The sequence below is a fragment of the Odontesthes bonariensis genome, chromosome 12, assembly GCF_027942865.1.
Source record: "Odontesthes bonariensis isolate fOdoBon6 chromosome 12, fOdoBon6.hap1, whole genome shotgun sequence".
Classification (NCBI taxonomy): domain Eukaryota; kingdom Metazoa; phylum Chordata; class Actinopteri; order Atheriniformes; family Atherinopsidae; genus Odontesthes; species Odontesthes bonariensis.
The window spans coordinates 30507824-30510069 of NC_134517.1; the positions used below are offsets into that span (position 1 = coordinate 30507824).

The following is a 2246-nucleotide window of genomic DNA, read 5'->3' on the forward strand; positions in this document are numbered from 1 at the left end:
AAAAACATCCAAATGGATGTTTTTTGAAAATTCCTCCCACGAAGACTTTATATCACATTTTTTTCATGCATGAATAGGCACTTTGTTTAGATATGGACTACATGTGAAGTGTTTAGTGCAGTCGTGGCAACAGACAAGTCCACACGGATCATGACGAAATAAACGGCCTGTAAACAAGATCTTAAACCAGTACAGTTAATGAAGTTGTGAACCAGGTAACAGCTCCTAATTAAAATAGGTAAATAATTCCATTGAGGATGAGCAAGCTTCTTTAAATATTTGGTCTGACTCTGAAAGTTTCAGATCTGAAGAACAACACCAAGTGCAGGTATCTATTGACTAAAGAGACAAACTGTCTTAAGAGCTGTACTTCTTTTCTCGTGTATGCTGCTTTAAAGCATTCTTCCTGTCTCTTCCATCCATGTTTTATTTGTTGTTTTGACAACCTTCTTGCATACTTAAATGAATATAACATATATAAGTCTTGGTGGCCACGTGGAAGTGGAAAAATACAGATATCTTTATTTTGTCTTAATGCTTACGGTATACATTTTTATCATCTGCAGCAATTCTACTATTGTGTGTCTCATTGTGATTCACAAAAACCTCCACGAGCCGATGTACATTTTTATCGCAGCTTTGTTAATCAACTCCCTTCTTTTCAGCACTAATATCTACCCGAAGCTTTTGATCGATTTTTTATCAGAAAAACAGATAATATCTTATCAAGCTTGTCTCCTCCAGATTTTTACATTTTACTTTTCAAGTTGTTCAGAATTCATCCTGCTGGCAGCCATGTCTTATGACAGATATGTGTCTATATGTAAACCTCTGCAGTATCCAACCATCATGAAGAGAAAGAATGTTGGTATTTTACTGTTTTTGGCCTGGTTTGTACCTGCTTGTCATATTGCTGTGCCAATCATAGGAAATGCTAATCCAAATCTATGCAGCTTTACATTACAAGGTATTTTTTGCAACAATTTAGTGAACAACCTTTACTGTGTTAGTTCAAAAGCATTGTTGACATACGGTTTAGTTGTTTTATTCAACATGGCTCTTCTTCCTGTGCTTTTCATTCTATTCACATACACAAATATAATTATAATAGCTTATAAAAGTTGTGGAGAAGTCAGGAAAAAGGCTGCACAGACATGCGTACCTCATCTTCTGGCACTAGTCAACTTTTACTTTTTGCTTACTTATGATATGATTATAGTTAGAATGGACTCCAAGTTTCCGAAGACTGCACGTTTTGTAATGACCATGCAAATAATAACATATAATCCTCTTTTTAATCCAATCATATATGGACTAAAGATGAGAGAAATTAACAAACACCTCAAAGGGTTTTTCTGTCAAGCCAAACTGAGCTTATTCAGTTAATTACTGTCCTGTGCATTAACAATGCTGATAGTGAGGAGATTTGAGGAGACTGTGTCAAAATGATGGAGGGGATTTTTTATTAACTTTTACGAACACAGAAAAGTGATGACAAGAAATTTCTTACTTCAACTATCTACATTTGTTATTGACACAGAAATATTGAAAGTATGATCTGTTGTTCAAAGTGAGGGGGATAAAAAGGCAACCCGATGTTTGGACATCAGACTGAGAGTAGATCTCTATTTAAATCCTCTTGAATGGCAAACAAAGAACAACCTTTCCTATTGTTTTCATGCTGACAGTTACAAGGTAATTTCTTTTTCTTATATTTTAAAGCCACCGTGTCACACTGGTTTTAGAATTAAAGTTGAGGTCAGAGGGGTTCATACATATTCCTAGCTTCACTATAACATCTCAACTTCTATTATTCTCATTGATTTCTTCTTCAAATAAAATTCATGTTAATATTTGTTCTCATTGTTGTGGAACAGCAGAGAGGTGCTGTATGATGAAGTTTTAGTCAGCCCTTTGAAGAGTTATTCTCTGAAACTATATAAAACAAGTTCACTATAAATCGAAATGCTGTCATTGCAAATTTTGTTGGCAAATATTTATTACCAGTCATTGGAATCATTAACATCTGGTCGTTGTTTATAGTTGCAATCTATTTGCTGTTGGTTTTGAATTTTTGCAGTTTTCCTGATATTGTTCTCTGCTGCTCAGTGCTTTTTATCCCTACAAAAGTCGTATAAAGGGGTTTGAAGTCAATTATGAAGTAAGATTTATTGTCTGGAGCAACTGCTGCGGAACAAGGTGTGTGTCACATCTGTAAATATGTCCGTATTGTATGTTTGCTTTAA

The 2246-nt window shown here is 34.7% G+C and overlaps 1 protein-coding gene across 1 annotated transcript; it reads left to right on the plus strand.

Moving 5' to 3' along the window:
• Nucleotides 1-456: 456 nt before the first annotated feature.
• Nucleotides 457-1386, plus strand: LOC142395997 (olfactory receptor 2D3-like). The gene has a single exon (XM_075478545.1). The coding sequence runs from the start codon at nucleotides 463-465 to the stop codon at nucleotides 1384-1386; it is 924 nt and encodes a 307-aa protein (XP_075334660.1). The 5' UTR covers nucleotides 457-462.
• Nucleotides 1387-2246: the final 860 nt, after the last annotated feature.